The 25,913-nt window shown below is 40.7% G+C and overlaps 1 protein-coding gene across 3 annotated transcripts in view; it reads right to left on the bottom strand.

The window, feature by feature from the left end:
* The window catches only part of AFF2 (ALF transcription elongation factor 2), a 563,946-nt gene that overhangs the window by 180,518 nt on the left and 357,515 nt on the right, over positions 1 to 25,913 (bottom strand). Inside the window, exon 5 of one of the 3 annotated variants that reach the window (XM_056130207.1) lies at positions 6,701 to 6,787. The exons of the other annotated variants lie outside the window; for them this stretch is intronic. Coding sequence (XP_055986182.1) covers positions 6,701 to 6,787 — 87 coding nt within the window. The remainder of the gene's footprint in view (positions 1 to 6,700; positions 6,788 to 25,913) is intronic. 3 annotated transcript variants of the gene reach the window in all.

Here is a 25,913-nt window from a genome sequence, read left to right as displayed (position 1 = left end):
AATTCCTATGGAAGTATAACCTTTGTTTATTCGACTAACCAGAACAGCACATTTCTCAGAGTGCCAAGTTATTTACCATTTGCATGTATTTAACTATGTGCAAGTATTTCCACCTGTTGTTGTTACTGTGGGGCTGGCACAATAGAATAGTGGGTAGGGTGTTTGCCTTGCATGCAGCCAATATAGCCGACCGGAGTTCGATTCCTCCGCCCCTCTTGGAGAGCCCGGCAAGCTACCGAGAGTATCTCGCCTGCTTGGCAAAGTCTGTCAAGCTCACCGTGATATATTTGATATGCCAAACACAGTAACAAGTGTCACAATGGAGACGTTACTGGGCCCGCTCAAGCAAATCGATGAACAATGGGAGGACCGTGACCGTGACCGTTGTTACTGTGTCAGGGATCAGACTCAGGGCCTCATACATGGAAAGCAAGTGCTCTACTAATGAGCTCTATCTCTGGCCTCTACCAGTTTTTTGTTAAATTTGCTTTTATTTTTTTGGGTGTTACTCCCAGCGATGGAGTCTCATTCTCCTAAAGAGCCTTGAATATAATCTCAGGGCTAGGATGAAGGAGACGTTACTGGGGCCTGCTCGAGGCAATCGACGAATAACAGGATGATCTGTGATCTGTGACTCCCAGCGATACTCAGTGGTTACTCCTGGTTCTGCACTCAGGAACTACTCTTGGCAGTGCTTGGGGGACTATATGGGATGCCAGGGATTGAATCTGGGTCGGCCGCGTGCAAAGTAAATGCCCTACCCACTGTACTATCACTCTGGCCCCATATTTTTAAGATTTTTTATTTTAAATTTTTTGGTTTAGGGACAATACTCTAATTGGACAAGCACCTTACCAGCTATTTTTAAAATAGAATTTAATACAATGTAAAGGGAAAGTTCATATAACTTTAAGACCCCAATAAAATGTTACAGTGTCAAATCAACAAAACATTTGATCAGAGAGATTTAAAAAATAAAGGTAAGATGCTTGTCTTGTGTGCAGCTAACCTGGTTCAAATCTCTGGCACCGCATTTGGTCTTCTGAGCACTTACCAGGAGTGATCTCTGTGAGTAGAGCCAGGAGTAAGTACTGAGCAACTCTGGTTGTGGCCCCAGACCCAGACCAAAACAAATATTTGATTAGAAAGTGAAAGATGTGGTCTGTCTCATATATGTCTGGAAATGTGGGCCGATTTTATATTTTTTTTATTTTGGGGGGTCAGACCCAGTGATACTCAGGGGCTACTTCTAGCTCTGAACTCAGAAATTACTACTGGAGGTGCTCGGGGGACCCTATGGAATCCCAGGGATTGAACCCAGGTCAGCCATATGCAAGGCAAACACCCTACCTGCTGTATTATCACTCCAGCTCCCTGGACTGGATTTTTAACCATCATTTAAGTAATGTTTATTCTTCTCATTGACATAATAATGTTAAATGTTGACAGTGCGTATATTACAGAAGCATAGTTATACACTTCTGTAAATGTATTTTACCTTACTATATCATGTCCATTGCCACAATACCACTACACTCCATTAACCCTCCTCCACGCTTTGCTCTTACCCCAACTTCCTGCTCTGGTAAACTTAATTCTATAAGTGAGAATTCAGAAATTCCTTACCTCCCAAATTTTATTTTGTTAAAGCACAGTGAGTTACATATTTATTCATAGTTGAGTTTTTTTTGGTCATACAATGTTCCATGGGCTGTATCAAAAGCACAGTGGGTAGGGTGTTTCCCTTGCATAGGGTCAACCTGGGTTCGATTCTTCTGTCCCTCTCGGAGAGCCTGGAAAACTACTGAGAGTATCCCTCCCACATGACAGAGCCTGGCAAGCTCCCTGTGGCATATTTGATATGCCAAAAACAATAACAACAAGTCTCACAATGGAGACATTACTGGTGCCTACTCGAGGAAATTGATGAACAATGGGAGGACAATGCTTTGTGCTGCAATGATTTGTCACTGATCCTAGAACTAGTGTCATCTGCTCTCCACCAGTATTCCCAGGTTTCCTCTCCTACCTCTTACCCGCCCCCACCCAGGCCCAGTCTATCACTTTGATCTTTTAAATTTGGTAGTAATATTTGGGTTTTGTGATATCGGTATTGTTGGATCTGTGATTTGGATAATTAGCTTGGTCATTTCTTAGTCTTGAATCCCTTGAACTCTCTCCCCATTGCTTCTCATCTATATCTTCTTGCCTTCCCCTTCATTACTTATTTCCTTCTCCGCCCCATATACTCTGGGGTCAAGGGTGATCTAGGGGCCTCTCCCCCACTTTAAACCATTTAATTTCCTCATCCAATTACTCTAAATACCACCTCTAAGTGCATATAAGTGATATCATGCTGTGTTTGTCCTTCTTCTGGCTTATTTAATTTAACTTATCTTCCAGTACCTTCCATATTGCAGCAAAATGCAGAATTTAATCGTTCTTTACAGCAGCATAGTATTCCATTGTGTCTATATACCACATCTACATAATTCACTGATCTGTTGTTGGACATTTAGATTGATTTCCAGTCTTAGCTATTGTGTGGAGTGCTGCAATTAATAATTGTGTGCTTACATCCTTTTCAATAAATATTTTTCTGTTCTGGAGGTAGATACCCAAATGTGAAATTCCTGGGTCAGAGAGTAGCTCAATTTCAAGTCTAATGAGAGCCCTCTTTACTGTTTTCCATAGGGGTTTTACCTGGATAACATTCCCAGCAACAGTGGATGAGGGTTCCTTTTGCACCAATCCCTTCCAACACAGATTGTTCCCATTATTTTTGATATGTTCCGTTTTCACTGGTGTGAGGTAGTATCTTATTGTTTTCTTGGTTTGGATTTACCTAATAATAAGCGATAGTGAGCTTTCCCCCCCCATGTATCTATTGGTCATTTGGTACTATTCCTCAGAGAAGTCCCTACTCATTTCCTCTCCCTATTTTTTTGATGGGGATTTTATATGATTTTATTGATGATCTTTGTGAGTGTGAATATTTATATATTCTGGATATCAAAAATTTATCTGATGTGTTGATGACCAATATTTTCTCCCATCCCGTTAGCTTTCTTTTAGTTTTAGCCCATGTCTCTTTTGCATTGCAGGGACTCTTTCATTTTATATAGTTCCATTTGTTTATTTTCATTCTGTTGCTTTTGCCAGTGGCATCATATTGTTGAAGAGCCCTTTAAGATTTAGTCTTAGAGCATTCCACATCTTTGTCTGAATGTACTTTATATATTCAGGTCTTATCTCAAGGTCTTTGATCCCCTTTGAATTGACCTTTGTATGAGTTGTGAAATATGGGTCCAGTTTTAATTTTTGCACGTCGTTATCCAGTTTTGCCTGAACCATTTTTGGATGAGGCTGTCTTTACTTCATTTCGTGCTCTTAGCACCTTTTGTTAAAAATTATCTGACCCCCTTTTTTGAAATCAATATGGACATTCATCAAAAAAAATGAAAGATTCAGCCCCCATTTGGCCCAGCAATACCACTTCTGGAAAGTGTATCCTGGGGGCCCAAAACAAACAACAGAAACACCATCTGCATGTCCATATTCATTGCAGCACTATTTACAATAGTCAGGATCTGGAAACAACTTCTGTGCCCAAGAACAGATGACTGAATAAAGAAACTATGATACATTTACACACTGGAATACTGCACAGATGTTAGGATAAATGAAGTCATGAAATTTGCTTATAAATAGATGGACATGGAGAGTATCATGCTGAGCGAAATGAGTCAAAAGTAGAAGGACAGATATAGTGACTGCATTCATTTGTGAGATATAAAAAAAACAACATAGTATGAGACTAATATCCAATATGACAGAAAATGAGCCAGAAGGGCTGGTCAACAATTTGAACAAGTGTTGGGGGGCGGGGGTGGGGGCAAAGGTCAGTTATGGTAGAGAAGGGACACATATGACAATAATTGTTGGAAATGATTACCCTGGACAAGAACTGAGTGTTAAAAGTAGGTAAAAAGATATACCTGATAAGCTTTCAGTATATGCATTGCAAACCATAATGCACAAAAGGAAAGGGAGAGAGAGACATAGAAAGAGAGGAGGGAGGGAGGGAGGGAGGGAGGGAGAGAGAGAGAGAGAGAGAGAGAGAGAGAAGTGCCTGCCATAGAGGCGGGTGGGGCGTGGAAGGGAAACTGGGGACATTGGTAGATTGGTAGTAGAAAATGTACATTGGTGAAGGGACAGGTGTTGGAATATTATATGGCTAAACCCAATCATGAACAACTTTGTAAGTGTGTATCTCACTGTGATTCAATTAAAAAATAAAAAAAATTAAAAATTACCTGACCCCTATATGTGACGAGTTTATCCATGGATATTCTATTTTGACCCATTGGCCAGAGTCTATTATTATTCCAATACCATGTTGCTTTGATCATTATGACTTGATAGTATATCTTAAAAATAGTTTATGAGATATCCCCCAGTTTTTGATATTTTCATTATGATTTTGGCTAGTCACTGGCAAATTTATGATTCCATGCAAATGTTATTATGGACTGTTCTAAGTCCTTGAAAAATCTTATCTGAATTTTGTTATGGTTTGCATTAATCTATAAGATAGTTTATGTAAGACAGTCACTTTGACAATATCGGTTCTTCCAATGCAAGAGCATGGAATATTTTTCCTTTTCTAAGGACTTACACTCTTTATTAAGTGTTTTGATGTTTTCATGGTATAGCTATCCAAACTTTTTGTTAAGTTGATTCTAGGTACTTGATGTTCTTGGACACTATTTGTATAGTTTGGATAGATTCTTTGATCTCTTTCTCTTCTTATTCATTATTTGTATATAAGAATGCTACAGAATTTTTGTATTGACTTTGCAGCTGGCCACTTTGGTTCTTTTGGTTTTGTACTGTCTGTTCCTTTGAATTATTCCTAGATATTTCATTTAACTGAAGTCATCTGGTATTTTCATTTTCCTTCTGACTTATTTTTCCTAGGCTTGATTCCCTCAAATTCCTTAATGTTATTGAAAATCACAAAATTTCATCTTTTTTCAGTTAAGCACCATTCTATTATATATGCATTCTATTATACATATACATATAAATTATTTCTTATCCAGTCAATTATTGATCAACACCTGCTGTTCCCATCTCATGGATATTGTAAATCCATTTGGATATTAGATTCTGCATACTGCCTAGAGCATGAGTCTATATCTTTAATTTAAAAAATTCATTTTTATAGTTTGGATAGATACCTTAGAAGCAGAAATGTTGGATAATATGCTAATCACTTTTTATTTTTTTCAGAAACCTCCATAATGTTTGCAATAGATGCTATACCAATTTAAGTCCTCAAAAATGTGTATGAGTTTCTTTATCTTCGTATCCTTGTCAACACTTGTTCTTTCTATTTTTTGTTCTTTTTTTAAATACAGGCCATTATTACATGTATGAGGTAGTGAATGACTATGGTATATGCATTTCTCAAATAATAAATGATGATGAATGTTTTCATGGTCTGTTGGCTACCTGAATGTCAGTAGAAGTTCTTCCAAACTTTCAAATAATACCTAATACCTATCTTTCTCAAATTTTTCAAAAATGTAAGACTAATTAAAGCTTCCAGACATATTTTATGAGGTCAAGTTTAATATGATATCAAAAATAGACAAAACATCACAAAAATTAAACTGCAGACTACAATTCTCTGAAGAATATAGAGATAGATATTGCCAACAAAATCATAGTAAGCCAAACATGACAGTGAGAAAAAAAATCTTAATCTTAAAAAATTTTCAAAAATACAAAATCACCATAAATTGTGAAGTTACAAAGTTATTCATGATTCAGTTTCAGGTGTACAATATTCCAATCAAACATTCCTTCACCAATGTCCATTTCTCTACATCAATGTCCCCAGTTTCCTTCCCAACCAAGGTGACAAAAAATTCTTCCTGGGAACAGGAAAAGAAAATTATGCCCCCTCCCGTTGTTCATCGATTTGCTCGAGCGGGCCCAATAACGTCTCCATCGGAGACTTTGTTGTTACTGTGTTTGGCATATCGAATACATCACAGGTAGCTTGCCAGGCTCTGCTGTGCGGGTGAGATACTCTTGGTAGCTTGCCGGGCTCTCCGAGAGGGGCAGAGGAATTGAACCAGGTCGGCCATGTTGGTCGCTTGTAAGGCAAACGCCCTACTGCTGTGCTATCGCTCCAGCCCAGGAAAAGAAAAAGATTATGAAAATATTTTACAATAGAGCTGTAGAAGAAAAAAACCAATATGATGTGTTGGCACAGAAGTAAATTCATGTGAACTGTGACTAGAAGGTCAAACACAGAAATGAAAATCCATCCACTATAGTGAAGATCATTTTTTTAATTATGAGCAATCTTGGGTGTTGTTGTTACATCACTTATTTGGTCCTTGTGAACATATGTGTTCACTCTTCTCTCTGATTCATCATGTCAGCGCACAGTAGCTTGAACACTGGCCATACTCCAGTAGTAAAACAGGCTTACCAGTATATGTCTATGTAGTCTTTCAAAGACTTAATCAAAATGATTTTTCACTAACATCCTGCAGAACAAAAGAGAGTCTAGATTTTATGGCATAAGAACAATGGGGTGATATTTAGCTTTAAGAATCTGAGGGGAAGAGATGTGTCACTGAACGGAAGAGAAAGAGATACGGAGGAAGGGATGAAAACTGACCTGTGCTGGGGTGGAAAATGGATTCTGCTCAGAATGTCCAGGACCGTGCATGGCAGTGAGAGGAGTAGACCAGGAAGGGGTCATCTCCTGATGGGCAAAAACAAAGCAACTTTATTTTGCGGTACTTAGAAAAGCAAATGGCCTTTTGGCCACTAAACCTTTTAGGACTTAAAAATTCATACTAACTGAATTTGTCTGATTTTTAAGGGATCACAAAGTCATCTGGTTCATTTTCCTGCTTCCCACTAGTACTTGAAGGCTATGTGAAATATAAAGAACTATCCAACACACAATTCTTTCAAATACTTGGTTTCAAAAGAAGTGCTGTTCAAATCTTGCTTAAAACTTAGGGCCTGTGGCCAACATATGTTGCTCCAACACACACAGAAACACACACACACACACACACACACACACACTGCTGCTCACAGGGAGTTCACTATCGCTTGAGGAATCTTATGCCATGTGGAGACAATCTTATTGGACCTTTTTTTTTCCTGATTGTGACCTAAAGGCCTATCTCCCATGGGTTTCTTCCCCATGATAAGAATTTGGAGCTGCATGGAATGAAGGAGCTCCTCCTTTTACATAGCAAGCTTTCAGCCGTCGGAAGATAGCAAGTCAATGGCCTGGAGATGCCTTCCTCTGGGCTGGGGCATTCACTTATTGGCAACCTTCACCGTGTCTTCTAATGTTCGAATCGAATTCTGCATTTGCTTAGTATTTTTGGGCACTCCTGGGAGGGTGTCCTAATTGGATGGGACTCCTCTAACCCATTATAGCCTGTTCCTGAGTTACCTGCCAGCTCAGGGCACGGTACCACTTGTTATCTATCACACTTGTTATGGTTCCTCTGATGCCCATTTCTCTTGATGAAATCTTCCAGTTAGTGACAAGAGTAGGCACACGCTGTTGGTTTTTTCAGGCGAAGACACAGGAGTCCAGAAGGATTCTTTCTTATTCGCAGACAAGGTTTCTAAGGGATCTGCAGGATTGTTCCCTCTGTTCTTCCCAGCCACACAGACACTGTAGTCATAAGATCATGTCCTAAAGTAGTAAAGAACCCCTAATCCCAGGCCCCCGCTCTGTTACCAGAATGGGAGCCTTTCTTAGTTCTTGCAGACACTTGTTTTGAAAAGAGGTGCTGCTCAAATGTTGCTTAAATCAAAAAGCCTGTGGCCAAGAGATTTTTCTCCAAGAGATAGGATGATAAATTACATGCTCATCACCTCAGCAATAACAAGATGGCAAGTGTGTGAAGCTGAAGCATGCTAACATAGTTGCATTCATCAAACATTTTGGTATACAAATACTAAACATGAAAATATGAAAATCAACATAATTATAGAAGGAAAAAGAAAGAAAAAGAGCGAAAGAGAAAGAAAGAAAGAAAGAAAGAAAGAAAGAAAGAAATCAAGCAAGCAAATATTGGCAGGGGTGGAGGGCATCAAAGTTTATGAAAGGCCTGTTTAATGAGTCAGTTACATAATACTTTCCCCTCAATCTTTATGGGTAACATAATTAGTCATTTCAAAGGTAATATTAATAAGAACTCTCAGGTAGCACTAAAGCATGTTTTTCCTCCTTCTATAATTACCCAGTTCAAAAAGATCCTTTGATGTATGAAGAGCTGTAATGCAAGGAGATACTTCACAGATTCATTCACCACCGCACCGCTATAACGGAATTTGTATGATTTAGACAAGCTCTGACACAGATTGGATGTTACTGAGAACTATTTAAAAGGATGCGGTAAGTACATTAAAAATGCATACAAGATTTAGAGGGGATGCTTAACCTACTTAAGAAATAAACTATTTCTAAGTGTTTTGGAGTTGTGAATTTGTGTGCATTTGACAATATTTAAGGCCAATGCTACTTACATATGCATCCGAACTGGCCCAAAGTATCTCAAAGTGGCAACCAGTTTAAAGCCAAATCCCATCTCCAATCTGGTCTTTAAAGAACTAAGAAATAAACTATTCTATTTTTTTTATTTTTATTAACGAAATACCATGAGGTACAGTTGTAGACTTACAAATTTTTGTGCTTGGGTTTCAATTATATAATGTTAGAGAACCCATCCCTCCACCAGTGCCCATTTTCCACCACCACTGATCCCAGTATCCTTCCCACCCCCCCTCCCCCCCCCCATCCCACCCTGCCTCTGTGGCAGGGCATTCCCTTTTGTTTTCTCTCTCCTTTTGGGTGCTGTGGTTTACAAAAGAGGCATTGAGTGGAAGTCATATTCGGTCTATAGTCTACTTTCAGCAGTTCCAACACCCTTTATTTGGTGCTCCCTTCTCTATCTGAGCCGCCTTTTCCCCTAGCATGTGTGGCTGGCCTCCAAGCCATGGAATGAACCTCCTGGTACTTATCTCAGCTATTGTTGGGTGTTAGTCTCCTATTTTGGTACTTTATGTTCCCCAAATGAATGAAATCTTTCTATATCTCTCCCTCTCTTTCTGATTCATTTCGCTTAGCATGATACTTTCCATGTAGTACCACTTGTATGTAAATTTCATGACTTCATCTTTTTCTAACAGCTACACAGTATTCCATTGTGTAGATGTACCAAATAAACTGTTCTATTTTTTAAGTTCAATGTTTTCTTCTTATTAAAGCTCTAAAATTTGTTGCACCATTTAAAGAACATGTAAGAAGACGTAGACAGAACTCTTCATGATTGAAACTAAAGGCATCTTCAAAAATGGAACACCACTTACAAAGCAAGTGGAAGCAAAGCTAAGCAAATGGGACTATATTAAACTAAGAAGCTTCTGTACCTCAAAAGAAATGGTGACCAAGATATAAAGACAGCCCACAGAATGGGAAAAATATTTACCCAATATCCATCAGATGTGGGATTAATATCAAAGTTATATAAAGCACTGGTAGAATTTTACAAGAAAAAAGCATCCAACCCCATCAGAAAATGGGAGGAGGGATGAAAAGAAACTTCCTCGAAGAAGAAATGCAAATGACCAAAGGCAGAAGAAAAATGTTCTGCATCACCAATCATGAGGGAGATGCACATCAAAACAACAATAAGGTATCAGATCACACCACAGAGACTGGCACACATCAAAAAGAATGAGAACACCCTGCTGGCATGAATGTGGGGATAGAGGGACTCTCATTTGTTATTGGTGGAAATGCCAATTGGTTCATCTTTTCTGGAAAACAATATGGGCATTCTTCACAAAACTAGAAATCAAGCCCCCAATTTGACCCAGCCATACCACTTCTGGAATACACCCCGGGGACACAAAAACTCACAGCAGAAACACCATCCACACTCTGATGTCATTGCAACACTATTCCCAATAGCCAGAATCTGGAAACAATCTGAGTGCCCGAGAACAGACTGTACAAGAAAGAAACTATGGTACATCTACACAATGGAATACTATGAATCTGTTAGGAAAAAATTAAGTCATGAAATTCGCTGATTAAATGGATGGACATGGAGAGTATCGTGCTGAGTGAAATGAGAAAGAAAGAAGGAAAGTGCCTGCCATAGAGACAGTCTGGGTGAGGGTGGGGTAGCAGGAGGGAAACTGGGGACATTGGTGTGGGGAAATGTATATTGGTGGAGGATTGAGTGTTGGAAAATTGTATGACTGAAACCCAATCATGAACAACTTTATCATTGTGCATCCTGTGATTATTTAATTAAAATAGAAAGAATATAGGTGAGATTTAGCCAGACTCCACCTAAGAGCAGAAAGTCTCTTCCATAGGAGTGTCTCTCCTCAGCATTGAGGGAGTCTACCTTGACCAATAAGAGGCTTTTTTCAATCCTTTACTACTACTGGTGCTAGAGAGGTACCTCTGGATTGATCTGACAGTGTTTCAGACACCTGGAAGAAAACTGCTTGTCAAATGTGTATGTTCTGCCCCAGATCGTCTTTATTTACTCTGTACTAGTCCTCAGCAGAATGTGTTTATTTTTTCTTAACAGTGGTGTGTTCTGCCTTGCTGAATCAACCCACCCAAAACTGCATGTATCATTTTTCAATGAAAATCAGCTCTCTCTATTTGAATATGTAAGATTTCAGTGGCCACATGGAATTGACTTTCTGTGACACTGTGACATGGTGACCACTGATATATCTGGTGAAGGCAGCAAGGATGCCGTTGGGTGGAATGCAATTTCTTGAAAGGTTATCTTCAACAAAGAAAGTTTGACCAAGATTTTTCACCTCTCAAGTTAAGGAAGATGTGATGAGTTTGAGGGGATCACAGAAAGATATGCAGGAATTCATAGCCCTCCTGGGAAGTCAAGCTAATGGAGATTTGCCAGAACCTATTAGTTGTAAGTGAATGCTGGGCATCAATTACAAACACACTCTTTCTTCTATTCCAGGAGTGTCTCCCCTTTGAAGACTTAATCACCATGATAATGAAAAAAGGAATAAACACTGATGCTCCAAAGACTATAAAAACCCAGCTCCTGGAAGTGCGCGGCCGCATTCATGGCCACATGACATCTTATTATCTCATTCTTGCTTTGGACAACTTGGCAGGCTACCGAATGTAACCTGCTCACATGGCAGAGTCTGGCAAACTCCCCGTGGCATACCCAATATGCCAAATACCAGTAACAATGATGGGTCTCATTCTCCTAACCCTGAAAGAGCCTTGAATGTGGCACTTTTTAGAATCTCAGGGCTAGGACGAAGAAGACATTACTGGGGCCTGCTCGAGGCAATCGACGAACAACAGGATGATCGTGATTGTGATCGTGAAACTTTTGTATCTGACAAAAGCTGGGCATCATAAGCTATAGAGCATGCAATTTCTAACAGTGGGCAGCGACTTAAGTTAACTCAATCTGAAGTCATTAAGTCAAACCCAGAAAAATCAGCAAACATTTCACTGGTGATTATTTTCCAACTATATTATCTATGCAATGTCCTGTGCCAAGAACTAAAATGAGGTTTGTGAGTATCCCTGATTTTCTGAACTTAGACACAGAAGCTGAACACCATGAGGCAAGTGACAGTCTGAGTTCTAAACTCACCTTGTGTAAGAAAGAAATTCATTGTCTGAGGCAGTTGGGAAAAGGGCATATAGGGAATTAGGGGAGTCGTGTATTTCTATGTCTTTGCTAATAATATACTTGAGATATGAAAGATGCTCTGATAATAGGGCTTTGTGGAGTATATTTTTAGATTTTTAATCTCTCTCTATATAAATTTATTATAATTCAGGTAATGTGACTTCAATAGTCTTGACATTTACGATGTTGGTGTAAACAATTACTCACCCTACTACTACCAAAATGACTACGACCATACCCCCAAGTCCCAGTGTCAGTATGTTTTGGTTACATGACACAACAAATATTAAGGTTCTTAACTCAGAGAGCTCAAACTGAAAAGATGTTGCTCGCAAAAAGTTTAAATTACCATCATGACAGATGCAAAGGCTGTTGGCACAGGTACACTGCATTGTTGTTTTCTAGTCAGAGAGATTGGTTTCCCTTGGATGCAGTGACATGAGCATAATAGGTATTTGTGCTACCCCCAAAGCCAGCTGCCTGGACCTCCTGGAGTGACTTGCTCTCTCTGGGCCTCATCTTCCGACTTGCAGTGGTGGGCTTTGTCTCTGATGACCTGTAGGGTTTCTCCTGGCTGTCACTGTGAAAGTGGATTTCAACCTGTTCTGCTGAGCTTGTAGGCCTGCGGCTGGGTGTGGAAGTGAGTTGCTATCCGTGAGAGGCCTTTGGCAACCATTAAGTGCTGTGCTCATCCTAGGCTGGCGGGCCCTTGACCACACAAGTATGGCTGTGTCATCACTAACGAGAGCTTGCACACATCTGCTTAGCCAGTAGGGAACCTGGGCTCCATCTATGGTGCTCAGCACACCTTTCTCCCTGCACCTTTTCTAAAATGCTACTGAGGTAAGAACTACAATTTGGGAAGGGTTACAAGGCCCTGAGATTGAGAAGAATAATAAGCCCTTAAGGGACTGGAGTGATAGCACAGTGGGTAGGGCAACTGCCTTGCATGCAGCCAGACCGGGTTCGATACCCAGCATCCCATATGGTCCCCTAAGCACCTTCAGGAGTAATTCCTGAGTGCAGAGCCAGGAGTATCCCCTGTGCATCGTTGGGTGTGACCAAAAAAGCAAAAAATTAAAAAAGAAAATAAAATAAAGGCCTTAAAATATAAATACGATTGACTAGAAGGTGAATCCATCCAAACAGTCAGGCTGGAATTTTTTTCACAGAGACCAGAACTTCTAAGTCATGGTAATTAATTGTTCTGGGCTTCTGATTTCCTTATGGAAGGGGCTTTCTTCTCTCCTGTCCTCTCCAACCCTCTTCTCCCCTCCCAGTCCCTCCCCTCCTGCCATTCCCTCCCCCCCTCCTTTCCTTTTCATTCTTCTTTTTTCCTTTCAGGAAGTGTATTCGCAAACAGTATTGCAATTGGAAAGTAAATATATACACTGGGCAGCCTGACAAGCCACCACAGCTTAAGGATGCAGGAATCAGTATTGTCTCTTCTCCAAAATGAATTGAAACCTGAAAAGATTGAATCCACGTGTCCTATTTTCTGAATGAGGTCTCCTCATTAGACAGTCAAATCCTGCCTCGTTAGCTAAAAAGCCCTCCCTCCTCTTCAGCAAAAACACACGCAGGGTGTGTGCGGGGTGGGTGTTAAAAACTTCACAGCAAACGTAATTTGTTTGAACAAATGATTTAGGACCTTTGAATCCAACGTCCCTGACAGATCTCTGCAGAGCCAGAAGAGGTGTGTGTGTGTGTGTGTGTGTGTGTGTGTGTGTGTGTGCGCGCGCGCACACACGAGCGTGCAGTGGAGTTACACATATGGATGCCGGGGAAGAGGAGAAAAGGATCCTTGGGGTCCCTATCAGGGGCTGCTCAGGGATCTGGCCTCAGCCAAGCAGCAGCCGAATCATCATCCCTGAGCCCTCAATCTGCTATCAATTGCTAAATTGCCTACAGCAAGCTCTGCTCCTTCCTGATAGGAGAGGGAAGCCAGGCAGGGGTATTAGCACAGTTATCTACAGCAGCAGTAGGGTTGCTAAATAAGAAATAGATGGCAGGCACTGAAGCAGGCCGTGGGGTGCGCCCCCGAAGGGAGCTGAGCAGTCAGCTGTGAGACAAGCACTTGCCGGCCAGGGTCTACACAGGCCACTGCTCGCAGCACCGCGTGCTAGAATGCAACCTCCCTGCCTCAGCCCCTGTGGAAAGGCACTGGAGTTGGGAGTGATCTCAGCCAGGGCCAGGGATCTTAGCCGTGCCATACCCAATACCCCCATGCGAGGAGGCCAGGCGTCTGAGAAGTGCTCCTAGTCTGTCCTCCTCTGGGTCTTTGCAGGGAATACGTTGTGCTTCCCAGAATGTTTCATCCTAAAGATGCTCATGTGGGGGGCTGGAGAGATAGCACAGCGGGTAGGGCGTTTGCCTTGCACGCGGCCAACCCGGGTTCGATTCCCAGCATCCCATATGGTCCCCTGAGCACTGCCAGGAGTAACTCCTGAGTGCAGAGCCAGGATTAACCCCTGTGCGTCGCCAGGTGGGATCCAAAAAGCAAAAAAAAAAAAAAAAGATGCTCATGTGAAATGCACCGTTAATGTAGGCTTCCAGGACCACCGGAAGCCCGGCTAGAACACAGTCCAGAGAGCTGACAGCACTTGGGTAAATAAGCACTTGGGTAAATAAGTTGGTAGACTGGAAAACTAGAGCACATCCCGATTTCAGTAAGATATTTACCAATATTCACATATAACTTACAGCTAGGGGTGGGAAAGTGTGAGGGATATTCACAAACACGAACTTTCAATGAGTCAAGTTAGCTGAGGAGCAGGGACAGCCTCAAAAGCAATCTCTGGAGGTGTGTCATAGCGCACTATCATATCTATATCCTTCCGTATCAGTTTGAAGAAAATCAATGTACTGATTGTGTTTGGATTCTTTGATTGACAGAAATATTTCAAAATCAGCACCTCGTTCCGTCACTTAAGGAACACGGAATGCCTGCTTATCCAAGCTGACAGCAAACTGAGTGATCCAAATGCAGGAAGACCTTGCAAGACTAGCCTGAAGTCATGATGAATTTTAACAGGACTGCATGAGAACGGCAATTATGTTCCACAGACCCAGATAAAACTGCAGAATGAGAAAGATCACCCCATTGAACTGTAACCCACGGGTTAAAACTCCAAGGAAATCTGAAGGATCTGGCAGCCAATTGAACCAAGGCCAACTCAAGTGCTATGAAGATCGGTATGATACCCAGAACGTGAAGGGCAATGTTTGGTCACACAATAGCGCGTTGGATGGGCAGACACATCAGTGGTCCCTTTTGAGCAGGAACACGGGAATAGTGCAATCTCTCACAGGCGAAGTTTACTGGAACCGCCAGAGCTTGGAAAGCTCATTATAAGTATATAAAGGCCCTCCCGTTGATCGTCGATTTGCTCGAGCGGGCCCAGTAACGTCTCCATTGGAGACTTTGTTGTTACTGTGTCTGGCATATCGAATACTCTCGGTAGCTTGCCGGGCTCTCCGAGAGGGGCGGAGGAATCGAACTCGGGTCGGCCATGTTGGCCGCTTGTAAGGCGAACGCCCTACCCGCTGTGCTATCGCTCCAGCCCTATAAGTATATATTCACTTTTAAACTATATATACTATAATATATATTCACTTATATATATATATACTATATATAGTATATAAGTATATATATATATATATATATATATACTATAAGTATATATTCACTTTTAAAGATCAGGGGAAGTGTCCAGAAAAGGAAGAAAGAGGGGAGATCTGAAAGGTGCACTTAAACATTGCAAGGGCTCTGGCATGGAAGAGATTTGTGACCTACTTTATGGGCCACGAGGTTAGAATTAACCCACTGGATGGCAGTTATCAGGGGACCAATTTCAGCAACAATTCCACTTGTGGAAGCTTTCTAACCCTGGGCCTCCTGGGTTATAAGGCAGTGAGTAGCTCATCTGTAAGGGCTCACCTGAAAAAGAATTTCTAGAAAGTCAGGAACAAAAAATCATTTGATTATACTTTCCATCTCGGAGAAGTTCATACTGTAAGAGCAAAGATGCAAAAACGAAATCCAGAGCATTGCTTCATTTTCTTTTTGTATGACAGATAAACATGGCTGATGGAATTGGCTAAGGAAATTCATTATTCTCCCGGAGATGCCTTGCCGGGTTGTGGGAGGAAACACAGTGCAGAGGGCAGGAGGGAGCTGTTATCTCACCGGAAGACAACAACCTAATTCAGCAGACTGTGTGCTGGGCTCTTCAAAAGTTCAACATCAGGGGCTGGAGCAATAGCACAGTGGGTAGGGCATTTGCCTTGCACGCGGCCAACCCAGGTTCAATTCCCAGCATCCCATATGGTCCCCCGAGCACTGCCAGGAGTAATTCCTGAGTGCAGAGCCAGGAGTAACCCCTGTGCATTGCTGGGTGTGACCCAACAAGCAAAAAAAAAAAAAACCCAACTAAACAAAAAAAAAAAACAAATAAAAAAGTCCAACATCAGTGGAAACACAGACTTTTCTGGGGCCCCATTCCTAAACTTTCCTGCCAAGCCTCTCTAGTAGTCAAAGCTCCAGTCCATTCAATTGCCTGAGTGTTCCATTTGTAATGTTAAGACAGTCTCCCGAAATTGCATTTCTGATTTCTCTGCAAGTGTGGCAGGGAAGGAGCGCACAATGAAATATTACAGGAAACCCAACTTCCCAGCGATGGGATAAAAGAAAATCATCCCGCCACAAAAAAAGTCGAATTCTTTTAAAAACCTTCAAATGCTAAGTTATGATTCACGGGCATACTATAAAACCCTAACACTGTTTCTGCAAGTAAATAATTGACAGTTTTATTCTGAATTCTTTAGTACTGGCACTCGTTTCAGGGAATCTGGAAAAGTTCTCCATCAGCTTCAGGACTGCACATGAAAAAAAAGTCCAGCCTTCATTCTGGCAGCCTGCAAACTGGAATTTGACCAAGAAGCCTAATTCTAAAGTTGCAATGAAGGGAGCTCAGAGAGCAGAACCCTGCAGCCCCGCTGGGTTCATTCAGTCACTCAAGCCGTCTTCTTAAAATTGCCAGGTACACCCCATTGTGTTTCAGCCACGGATATTCTGGGGAAATGGATAGCCTCACCATGCAAACGTCTATGGTAACAGTTATTCTACGAACTCCCCAAAGAAATTTCCCCAGTGGTTGCAACGGGGCATATAGAGTACCAGATTCACATCTAGACAGAATTCACCCAAACCCATCATGTTCTCAACACATTTCCAAAAGCAGCAACCTGAAGCTACAGCCCACCTAACTAATGAGGTCTGACTGCCAGCAGGTGGTCGCCTTGTAAGTTTCAATCCTTACCAAGACATTTGTCTCAATTAGTGAACCAATGAGAATAGAAATCTAGTCCCCCCCACTAGGAAGTGTTGTTCCGTTGAAATTGCTTTCGCTCCTCAAGGCAAAATCAGCCTAAAGTTCTGGCTCTGAAAATGGTGAAAACTGGCCACCGAGAAACTGCTTTGCAAAGACCAGAAGCATAAAAGAAAACTTAGGCCCAGGGCGTCTCAGGGGCCTATTCAAGCATCAGAATAGCTTGAGGTTTCTTGATGGGCAGCTCTTACAGTTTTAACCCCTTTGAATGTGTTCCCTTTATTTGTAAACTCATTATGACCTCTATTGTTCATTTCTAAAGAGATTTCTAATTTCATTGTTGAGTTTCTCTTTCAAGTGAGTTGACATCAACTGTGCCCCAATACATCTTTAAAATACGGTGGTCTGAGAGAATTGTCAAGGCTTCATAACATGCCAAATGCTTTTCAAACATCATTTTATTTTTATCTTTTTAAGAAACTCTGCAAACACTTTGCTCAGAGCTATTTTCCAGGATGAATGGCATACTATGGGTTAATAGCATGAACTATTTCCTTATATTTCATATCCCATTCTTCCTTTTCTAGATTTGCTAAGCCAATTTGAGAAAACATACTTCCATTGGTTTCTCCCCCTGCACCAGGTTTAATGATCTGCAGTTAATTTCATTCATTCAAAAAACATTTGAGTGTCTCCTCTCTGCGAGGCATCCAAATTCCATGTGTCTGGACCAGGTCCAAGCTCAGGCTGCAGCTGCACTGTAGGTAGCCAGGATATTCATAACTGGGATGCGCGCAAGGAAATGACAATTATTGGTTGTAATTCAAATGTGAAAGTAAAATAAACCTGTCAGTTTTCTTTTTAAGAGCACCATACGATTTATTATCATGTACCACATAGTACCAAAGGGATTTGTTGATATCCCATCACTAGAGAGATACGCAGTGTAGATGCAAGTACACTGCAGTCATTTAGGAAGCCAGTTTATGCTCTAAGTGAAAGGCACTAGAGAATGACAACTCTGGGCAGAGAGAGGCAGAAGGATATACTTCTTGCAATCCCAGTTTAAGCCTTTTCAAAGAATTACACAAGGCGTTAGTATTCCATTTCTAAGGGCTGCTGTAGCTTTTCAAACATGATAGTTTTCTTGTAGTTTACACTTATCATATTATGAAAAATGGTAATGAGGAATTCATAACAACTGCTTTTATAAGGAACAAAGACTCAATTGCTGAGCAAAAAAGAAGTAATATCTGTTTTCATGGAAAGAGGCCTCCAGTGAACAACTTGGCCATCGCTTTGCTCTTTCATTAATTCTGAGCTCAGTAAAAATACGGCACCAGGCCACTAATACAGCTGAAACTCCAGCCAATACGATTTGCATGGAATTGTTTTCCCTCTTAAACAGCGATTTCGATCTTAGAATCACAGAGTCACATGCCAGCTAGATGAAAAAGAGTTGGTTTGTCCCATTCACATGAAATTGACTAACAAATTGATCACACAAAGTGTGGGCCTAACTAGACAATACCAGGCTCTCCTTCCACCAGCCAACACATGCCCACAAATGAAAGAAAAATAACTCTACAGAGGAACCCAAATCTTTGCAGTCACCTGAATTTAACAAGATCCAAAACTATGATTTTGGCCCAGCAGAAGAGGATTCAGAATATCCCCTTCAAATATTCCAAGTGCCTAATAAGATGGTATTCCTGAAAGCCCGGAGAAACACTCATCTCTCTGTGATTACGTCAAATAAGGAAAATGAAATAGGTTCTTCATTCCATATGAAGAGTAGCAAAGAAGCAGCAAAATGAAAGCTGCATTTCTTTTCTAAAGGTGTGTTTGACTAACGGAGAAAGAAGACATTCTAAACTCAACGTGAACACCATAGAGGCAAGGCAATGTGATGCTGAAAACCACTGGCCCACAGGCATTCAACAAAGCCTAGTTCTGTGCCTAAATCAGGGAAAATAGCCATTTGGTAAAAATAGCCACTTGCTAAACAGTGTTGGAAGAGTGACGACTGACCTGATACCTCTTTGGAAATCCTAATATCGTGCTAGTAGATATCAAGCATTTGTTAATTAGAAATACAGATGGATTCTAAAAGCACATTTATTTAGCAGCCTTGTCAGTGTGTTTTAAATACAATGTTAATGGTCACTTTTGGAGTCTATTATCAGTCTCTTTTATTGGGAGATTACGATTGGCAGCTTTAAACACCCACAACTGAAATGAACTCTAAAGCGTTTGCTCCCCAAGAAGAATACATGTCTTCCAACTTAGCTGCCCCCCTCCAAGCTTCCCTAATAACCCTGTGGGAATCCATTGCCTATGGATGTCTCTAAATCCTCTTTAAACCTGTATCTATTTTCAGCCTATACCATCTCTTGGGGTAACCAGATCGATACTTTTATTCCCTGCCATAAATTTACTAAAGCACCAAAGAGAAGACTCAAAGAGCATAATGTCAAACCCACTGCTAGAAAAGTACCAGTGAGTGAATGTCACACAGGGCTCGAGGGAAATAAATAGCACATGGAATACTGTCTCTCACAGATTTGTCTCTCAGACTGGGGCTTCGGGCTGTGGTGTGTAGTCAATTCATATATCTAGTCCAAAAGCCAATTGTCCACCTGTAGTTTGATACAAGTCAGAAAGCCTACCTTTCTTCCTAGGACACCAACACACTGCCCCTCTACTCCTCAGCTTTTTGCTCATTGAGTTTTGCCTTCACTTGCTTTGAAAAAGAAAAGAAATGTAAAAATTTGTAGCAAAAAAAATTCCAGTCAGGGATTTGCAAGCTACCCACGGAGACTGTTACACAGCTGACAGAAATCAACGTGGTGGGGTCTCTGGGCTAATTAAACAAATGTGACAATTTGAAAAGCAGCTTATGAACCATGCAGTGGTCACAAATGAAAAAGAAAGAATCATGAGCTGTGTTAAAGACATGAAAGGGGTATATGTGCTTAATAATTCAAAAAACAGTCATAGGTGCAGTTTAAACTTTGGTCTCAACCAGATTGGGGATCTGTGAAAAACTTGAAACATGACTTTTTCAAAGTCAGTCTTTGAAAAAATTTGAAATTACTAAACAATTATAAAAAGAGCCACAATATCATGGTGCTTGAATAAAATTCAAATATAAAAAGAAGAGTTCATCCACTCAAGAATCCAGAAGAGTAATTTTTGGTGTTCTTATTTCACAGTTCAAGACAGTATTCTTAAGGAAGTATCAATCACATGCAAAACCTCAGGCAGGCAATTTGTGGTATATAAGGACCTCTGTACAATTGGTGGGTTTAGCATTCTGGATCTTGGTCACCATCATAAGGTTCTGGAAGGAGGACATCTTTTAAAGGGCACATGGTAGAATCCCACTGTTCCTTGAATAATACAGGTTTGAACTCTGCAAGTCCACTTCTACTGGATTTCATTTTCCATCTCCAGGTTTTATATTCATAGAATTGACCAACTGTGGATGTCAACTGGCTGAGTTCCCAGATATGAAAGCCTTGGGTACTGAAGCTCTACATCATAAACTCTGCTTGGAAATATGGCTGGGGATGGGGTAATACTCTAAAGGCCCACATTCTATAAGAGTCAAATCTGTACAGCAGGACCCAGGCCTTCTTGATGTCAACCAGTTGTACATTTTCTGTCAGTTAGACAAATAATATTTTAGTAGTTTTAGGAGATACTTTACATTTGTTTTGAAGCCATTATTCTATGCTACATTCTCAGTCACTGTCATCTATGAGTCATACAAACTGACTGCAAATCAAAGCCAGTAAGTCTGCATCTAAGGAGAGACCTAGGTTTATTAAAGAGCTGTGTCACTGGAGTACAAGTCGATGAATGGTTCTTTCTAGTATCTGAAACATTTTAAACTTACTAATCCCGATCTACTGGCCCTATAATAGTGTTAAATCAAATCACAGGAAAGCATCTTTCCTCATGAAATAAAGGGGGGATCAAAAGGAGAGAGAGAACAAAAGGGAATGCACTGCCACAGAGGCAGGGTGAGATGGGGGGTGGGGGATGGGAGGGATACTGGGATCAATGGTGGTGGAAAATGGGCACTGGTGGAGGAATGGGTACTTGATCATTGTATAATTGAAATCCAAGCACAAAAATTTGTAAGTCTACAAGTGTACCTCATGGTGTATCACTAATAAAAAATAAAAAAGGAAATAAAGGGGGATCTAATGTTTCTGGAGCTAAATTAGAATCTGACATATATGGAGGGTGTGTAGAGAGATAGTACAGCAGGCAGGGCACTTGCCTTGAACACAGCTGACCTGAATTTGATCTCCAACATTCTATGTAGCCCCTGAGCCCTGCCAAGAGTGGTCCCTGAGCACAGAGCCAAGACTAGGCCCTGAGCACTGCCAAAACACCAAAAAGAAAAAAATTCACATATATAGTTCAGTTCATTTATAATAAAGGAGCCAATATCATAAAATGGAGAAAGGGATGTCTCTTCAATACATGGTAGTAGGACAATTAGATTCAAATTTATGTAAAATTAAGAAGCTGGACCATTGTCTTACAACACAAAAAAGTTATCTCAAAATATGTAAAGATTTAGATGTTGGAACCAAAATCCTAAATGCATTAAAGAAACTTAGGTACAACCATCCATAACATTGGCTTCTAGGATGTATTTGGGAATTCAAAAACAAACAGCAAGGAAAATAAAGGCAAAAACAAACAATAGGATGTTATCAAACTAAACATTTCTTCACAGTGAAGAAAAGTATCACTGAAACAAAAAGATACCTTACTGAAGGGGAGAAAATATTTTACAACATATATCTGACAGAGTGCTAGTATCAAAAATAGAGAGCCCACGAACACAACAAGAAAACAAACAACTCTATCAGAACAAGGATGGAGGGAGTACAGTTACCTGAACACAGACCTTCTCAAAGAAAACATGCATATGGCAAATGGGCATATGAAAAATAATCCCCATCATCACTGATTTATAATGTCAATCAAAACAAAGCTTAAATACCACTTCACACCTGTCGAATGGCCTACATCAAAGGTCAGACTGACAAGTTCTTGTGAGGATGAGGTGAAAGTAATCGTCATTGGCTGTTGTTAAGACAATAAACTTGGTAAAGCACAGGAATGGACTCAACCAAAGAAAACTTAGGGACTTATGCCACAAGAGCTGCAGTTATCAGAGAAGCAGGAGAGTATTGAACATAAGAGGGACCAGTGGAATATGAGGGAGGGATATAGGTACTTTGGCGGTAGATGCAGTGATAACATTCTTTGAAGAGGTATGAAATTGGTCCCCCAAAACACAGGTTTTGAAGGTCCCAAACTAACTTTATCCTAATTAAAACTATCTCTTGAGAGAGAGAGAGAGAGAGAGAGAGGAGAGGCTGTGGTGGGGGTGGCTTGAAGGGGTGAAGGGTGGGAGGGAAACTGGGGACACTGGTACTGGGAAATTACACTGGTGGAGAGCTGAGTGTTGGAAAACTCTAAGACCGAAATGCACTCATAAACAATTTTGTAGTGCTCTATCTCATTGTGATTCAATAAAAATAAAAACAAACAAACAAAAAAAGAAACTAACAAACAAAAATATCTCCAGAGGTCTATGATTCTCTATGATTCCAAGTGTTGCTTGCGGTTCCTTCTTTAAAGATGTACCTTACATGAACAACTAAAGAGATGAAAGAGCTAGGGAGAGTAGGAAGGGGAAAGTTAAAAAACTGGGGGAATGAATGGAATGGGTGGATTTGAATCCCATTGGAGGATTTAGCATGCCACTTTACAGGAAAGGACTCATCCAGGTCCCAAGGAGCTTGTTTCCCAAGAGCCTGGGGATAAAGGCATCATTACTCCCATTGAACAGAAGACAAGGATCTGGTTTGAGACCTGCACTTGGTGTCTTCCTCCCACCAAGTCATGTACATATGACTTAAATGTCATGGCTGTCCTTCCTATTGTGACAACATTCATTGATTTAATGCATTTCTACTCACTTAGCCTGGTTTGGGTCTTTTTAAAAAAATTTTTAATTTTTATTAGTGAGACACCATGAGGTACAGTTGTAGACTTACAAATTTTTGTGCTTGAGTTTCAATTATACAATGATCAAATACCCATACCTCCACCAGTGCCCATTTCCCACCACCACAGATCCCAGTATCCCTCCCCCCACCCCAGCCCCCACATCCCATTCTGCCTCTGTGGCAGGGCATTCCCTTTTGTTCTCTCTCTCCTTTTGGGTGTTGTGATTTGCTAAAGAGACATTGAGTGGCAATCTTTTTTTTTCTTTTTGGGTCACACCCGGCAATGCACAGGGGTTACTCCTGGCTCATGCACTCAGATATTACTCCTGGCGGTGCTCGGGGGACCATATGGGATGCTGGGAATTGAACTTGGGTTGGTCGCATGCAAGGCAAATGCCCTACCTGCTGTGCTATTGCTCCAGCCCGGCAATCTTTTTTTAAAAGTAAGGACACTGCTCAGAGCTAGAGTTGCATTTGCCCAGTGTATTCTCCATAGATCTCAGGATAGAAATAATTTATTCAGAAATACATTATTCAGATGTACCCAAAACATGGTCAGAGGTACAGAGTCCCAAAGGTAAAAACAGATTTGGCTTTATTAAAAAGACTCAATGATGACCTAGAGTTGATCTTAAGAGATTACCTAGGGACAGTTCTTTTCACTAGAACTTTCTGCAGTGATGTTATTGTTATATTTTGTATACTGTCTGATGACTGCCACTGGCCATAGGTAGCTAGTCCTAAGCATTTGGCATGTGCTTAATGGATTGAGGAATGAACTTTAATTGAAATGTAATTCATTTAAATTTGAATAACCAGGTACATGTGACTATGTCACTCTATGGGAACCTCGATTTTACAGATTTAAAACCTTTTAGTTAACCAATAGATTTTGGCTTAAAATGTTGCCGCTATAGAGTCTTTTCTTTATATTACAAATCTGATTCTGTCAACCTGTGGTGTAGCCTACAAACAGACCATCCTGCACTTTCATACTGTGAGCCTGGGTTGCTGACTCCTTGGGTTCAAGTGCAAGAAGGAAGCTGCACACTAGTTTGAGGGTGGACAAGCTTCTCAGATTTCCTCCAATGCTAATAAATCCCGAGCCACTGAAATAAAACTTGAGACCTGTGTAGTCAGGGTGCTTTGTTCCACTTTAGTTTTAGATGATCCGGGATGTTTATTCTATGATTCAGCAATTTCTAATTAACATGCTGCCAGAGGAGAACAGAATGAGTCTGTTTGTATTAATGTTTATCCCAGGAAGGGAGGCGGTTGTGGTGGGAAATGCTTTGTTTTGACACAACCTTTATTGTGTGGCTGAGAGTGTTTAATGGAAGCAACACACAGGCTTACCACCCACAAAAAAAGGCTTGGAATGCTCACCCAGGAGGCAAGACCACATCTCGTGGAAGCTTCTTGCTTTGACCACAATGATCATAAGCACAGTGAAGAGTACCAAATCAACCACTTGAATATTATTCAAGAGATGCAAATTATCTCTCCTCTCTCCAATGATAATAGCATATGGGGTCCTGGCTTTGCCTTTATTCAATGGCTTGTTTAAAGTGATAATGCTAATATTATTGTACTTTGAGGAGCAATATTATAAATTAGTTAGAGCAATGATATTAAATAATAATTGGAAATGGAAAAAAGCAACACAAAAAGCGGTACTAAATATATTATCTGAAGAAGAAATAGAAATAATAAAAATATCATAATGCCTGATATTTGTGTAGCTATTCTGCTCACTAACCACCATTAACTTGCTTATTAAATTATAATATCCTTATGGAAAATATAGTCATTATTTTACCTTGGGTGGAAATAACACTATGAGATCATTTTCTCTAATATTCTGCTAAAAATTGTCATTCAACAAATACATTTCATCTACTCTATGCCTTGTGTGAGCTTGGGAGGGAGACCACTTCTGGAATAGAGAAAACAGAGAGACTTTGACACATATCTTCATCAAAGGACCTCACATTACTCAATGAGATGAACTTCCTAATGCATAAAACTGACAAGCTTGAGCGTATAGCACTCAGGAGACTCAGAAGGTGATAGAGAAAATTTTTTGTATGGACAGAATTTAGGTTTCATAGACAAAGTGATCTCTGTATTGGTGTTTACATAGTGGAACAGGCCCTGGCCAGCAGGCTGGAGTGAACATGATTCTGGACCCAGAGAGGAGAAAACACAAACAAGGGGAGAAGATGACACATTTGAAGAAGGGAAATGAAGCCATTATTTGGTGGAGTAAAGGGTAAGGGTATGTAGTGGTTTTTGTTTGTTTTTTGGGGGGAGTGGATTGTTTTGGTTTGTTTGTTGTACCCTGAAGTGCTCAGAGCTTCCTTCTGACTCTGTGCTCATAGATCACTTCTACTGGAGCTCCAAGGACACAACATGGTGCTGGGGATCGAACCAAGGCTGGCCACATGTACGCCTTACCTGCTGGAGTCTCTCTCCAGCCCCTACAGGAATACAGGTTGGGACATGGCAAGGGATGAGTTTGGTACAAGTGAGGCATAAAGTATGGGCCTTGATTGCCCCAATAAGAATTTCCCAGTCTAACAGTAGGAGGTAGGAAACACAGTAACTTTACTTCAATACCTTGACTGGCAGAGACCTCACCACCTCCCTACTGTCTACAGATCCATGAGTCAGAAAAAAAGAGAGAAAGGATCTAATCTGTATTACTGTTCCAAGCATTGTTCTTTCCTCATATCATTGCCTCTATCCTCTGATAATTCCCCAGATTGATTGGT

The sequence above is a fragment of the Sorex fumeus genome, unplaced genomic scaffold (genome assembly GCF_029834395.1).
Source record: "Sorex fumeus unplaced genomic scaffold, SorFum_2.1 ptg000075l, whole genome shotgun sequence".
NCBI classification, from domain to species: Eukaryota; Metazoa; Chordata; class Mammalia; order Eulipotyphla; family Soricidae; genus Sorex; species Sorex fumeus.
The sequence above is the reverse complement of the archived record's forward strand: the minus strand, read 5'-3'. Positions and strand labels throughout refer to the sequence as shown.